The following is a 3019-nucleotide window of genomic DNA, read 5'->3' on the forward strand; positions in this document are numbered from 1 at the left end:
GAAACAAGCTCAATGAGGTTTGATTATCTAATGAATGCTTGTTAAACTTTCTTTTCATTCAACGAGGAAGAAGTGATGAGAGGGAGAGGAGAGAGAGTTTTTATATTTCTTTTTTTTCTGTGGTTTACAAATAGTTCCTGAATAATACTGTAATTCATTGCAAAATAGCCACTGGAAGATAAAATGACAAAAATGCCCTCATGTGCAAGTCACATAATCATACTTAACCAAAAAAATTAACCGAGTTAGGGCTAAAAAACATAACGTGTAGGATTTTAAAACGTTAAAGACAAAACTCGTCAAATTTAAATGCAAAGGACATCACCTGCAATTTAGTACGAACATAAACAACAAAACTTGTAATTTACTCTTACTTATATTTGTAAAATGCAATCATTATTCCTGAAAAGCACATTAAAACTAATTAGGTCATCAGTTAAGCAAATATTTTCACCAACACATGGCAAACATTCATTGGCCAATAGTCCCCAATAATGTATAGAATTGAAAACAATGGGTATGGCCGCTCCTTGAATATTATCAACCGAAACCATGTTCTCCAATCACCACCTCACAAACCCAACACTGTAGGCCCACTACTCCCACTTTATAGCCAGCCCCCCTTCACCCCTTCAAATCAAAATTCCACACACAATAAGAAAACCACTCTTCCTCTCATCACAAAATGGAGATCAGCCTACCAGACCACCCTACTTAACCTCCATTTTCTTTAAGCCAAATCAGAGGAAAACAAAAATATGGAAGATTGTGCCGATTACTGCCACGTCAGCGCCGGCGGCCGGAATATAATTTTCGGAAAGTACGAGATGGGAAGGATGTTGGGACAAGGTACGTTTGCAAAAGTGTATTATGCGAAAGATGTTTTTACTTCAGAAAGTGTTGCGATTAAAGTCATCAAGAAAGATCAAGTTCGCAAAGAAGGTAACAACTATTATCATTGTAATTATTTATTTTGTGTGTTGTATAACAAATAATGATAAATATTAATATTGTATGTACATTATTATCAGGTCTAATGGATCAAATCACTAGAGAAATCTCCGTGATGCGGCTTGTCCGACACCCAAACGTGGTCGAATTAAAAGAAGTTATGGCGACCAAAACGAAAATATTCGTCGTGATGGAGTACGTCACCGGCGGTGAGCTTTTTGCTAAAGTTTTAAAAGGGAGATTAAAAGAAGATGTTGCCAGAAAATATTTTCAACAATTAATCAGCGCCGTTGATTTCTGCCACAGCCGCGGTGTCTCCCACCGTGATCTGAAGCCAGAAAATCTTCTGTTAGATGAAAATGGTGATTTAAAAGTATCTGATTTCGGGTTATCTTCGTTACCGGAACATTCACGAAACGACGGGTTGTTACACACCCAGTGTGGAACTCCGGCGTATGTCGCGCCGGAAGTTCTCCGGCGAAAAGGGTATGATGGTGCGAAAGCGGATATTTGGTCTTGTGGGGTGATTTTGTATGTTTTGTTAGCTGGGTTTCTTCCTTTTCAAGATGAGAATGTTATGCATATGTATAAGAAGATATTCAAAGCCGAATATGAGTATCCGCCTTGGTTTTCGGCGGATGCGCGTCGGTTAATTTCGAAAATATTAATTGTGGATCCGTCGCGACGGATCACAATCCCGGCGATCATGCGATCGCCGTGGTTTTCAAAAGGGTTCCAGCGGCCACTCGCTTTTTCGATAAAGGAAACCGATGATTGTGGGGCTGAAGCAGAAATTACAAAATCAAAATCTGTATCGGAATCAGAATCTGTGCCGCCGTTTTACAATGCTTTCGAGTTCATTTCCTCGATGTCGTCGGGTTTTGATTTGTCGAATATGTTTGAGAGTAAGCGGAAACCGGGCTCGTTGTTTACGTCGAAGTACTCGGCTTCGTCTATTGTTAACAAGCTCGAATCGGCTGCGAAGAAGTTAAACTTGAAGATGTTGAAATCGAAACAGAATGATTATAAAGTGAAGATGCAGGGGATGTCCGAGGGGCGAAAAGGGAAGTTGTCGGTGACGGTGGAGGTGTTCGAGGTGGCGCCGGAGGTGACGGTTGTAGAGTTTTCGAAGTCCGCCGGCGATACACTCGAATACAAGAAGTTCTGTGAGGATGATGTTAGACCAGCCTTGAAAGATATTGTGTGGAAGTGGCAAGGTGAAGATAACATTTGTAACTAAAGTCTCGAGGTTTTGATAGTTGTTGTGGAGTCTCCCTATGTACAAAAACTTTTGTATTTGAAGTTAATTTTAATTTTTGTAGCACCACAAACACAATGTTTTCGGATTTAATTAGAGTTAGTAAGTTAGCAGATTCATTTATAAAAAAGAAAAAATTTATACAAAATGTGTAAAAACTAAAACCTTGCAATATTTTTAGCATCACAGCTTAGAGTATCATTGTAAGTTTTAACAAGTAACATAGTTTTGGTAATTATTTTGATCAGTTATTGTTTTTTTTTCGAAAGCTTTTTATTTTTTTTTTATCTTTTTACTCATAGTCTATTTTGAGCATCCTTGTCATCAATCAATGTGGCTCAAGAGTCAAGAAGACTAAGGTTGGTTCAATTGATTGAAACTCTGTTACTTTGGTGGCTCAATTAGAAAGTCGTGTGCTAATGTATCGTGGCTATATTGGTGTTCAAATGTACAGTTTGAAACAGCTTAGGTGCAAGTAGGTTATGATACAACAAAAACATACCCCACCCCACTTTGTAATGATTCTAGTGTAATAGTGACACGTATTATAAGAAAAATAATAGATCAGAGAGAAGTTGTTAGGCCATATGTAGTGGTTATGGTGAATAATGTTTCATCCTTGGGCGTTGTCCGTCACATGTCGTCCTAGTTAATAAAGGGACGTTTTGAAAAAAATGGGCGTAGGGGGATAGTGGCCCTACACTTGGGCGTTGTTCGACACGTGGCACTCCTATAATTACCCAATTATTATTTCTTTTTTAATTTTTGAAACAAATAATTATCATTGGCCATCAAAACTTCTCTCAGGCG

General features: G+C 38.4%; 1 protein-coding gene across 1 annotated transcript; it reads left to right on the forward strand.

Moving 5' to 3' along the window:
- The first annotated feature begins 627 nt into the window (after nt 1-627).
- Nucleotides 628-2302, forward strand: LOC110868782 (CBL-interacting serine/threonine-protein kinase 25). Its single transcript, XM_022118039.2, has 2 exons — nt 628-942; nt 1032-2302. The coding sequence occupies exons 1-2, from the start codon at nt 759-761 to the stop codon at nt 2189-2191; spliced, it is 1344 nt and encodes a 447-aa protein (XP_021973731.1). The 5' UTR covers nt 628-758; the 3' UTR covers nt 2192-2302.
- The last annotated feature ends 717 nt before the right edge of the window (nt 2303-3019 follow it).

Source organism: Helianthus annuus, chromosome 9 (assembly GCF_002127325.2).
Source record: "Helianthus annuus cultivar XRQ/B chromosome 9, HanXRQr2.0-SUNRISE, whole genome shotgun sequence".
Lineage (NCBI taxonomy): Eukaryota > Viridiplantae > Streptophyta > Magnoliopsida > Asterales > Asteraceae > Helianthus > Helianthus annuus.

What these genes read in the sequence shown, in the direction of transcription:
- LOC110868782 (XM_022118039.2), top strand. Translation starts at nt 759, where the DNA reads ATGGAAGATTGTGCCGATTACTGCCACGTCAGCGCCGGCGGCCGGAAT. An exon ending in AGATCAAGTTCGCAAAGAAG is followed by an intron (nt 943 to 1,031) that starts GTAACAACTATT and finishes CATTATTATCAG; the next exon opens with GTCTAATGGATCAAATCACT.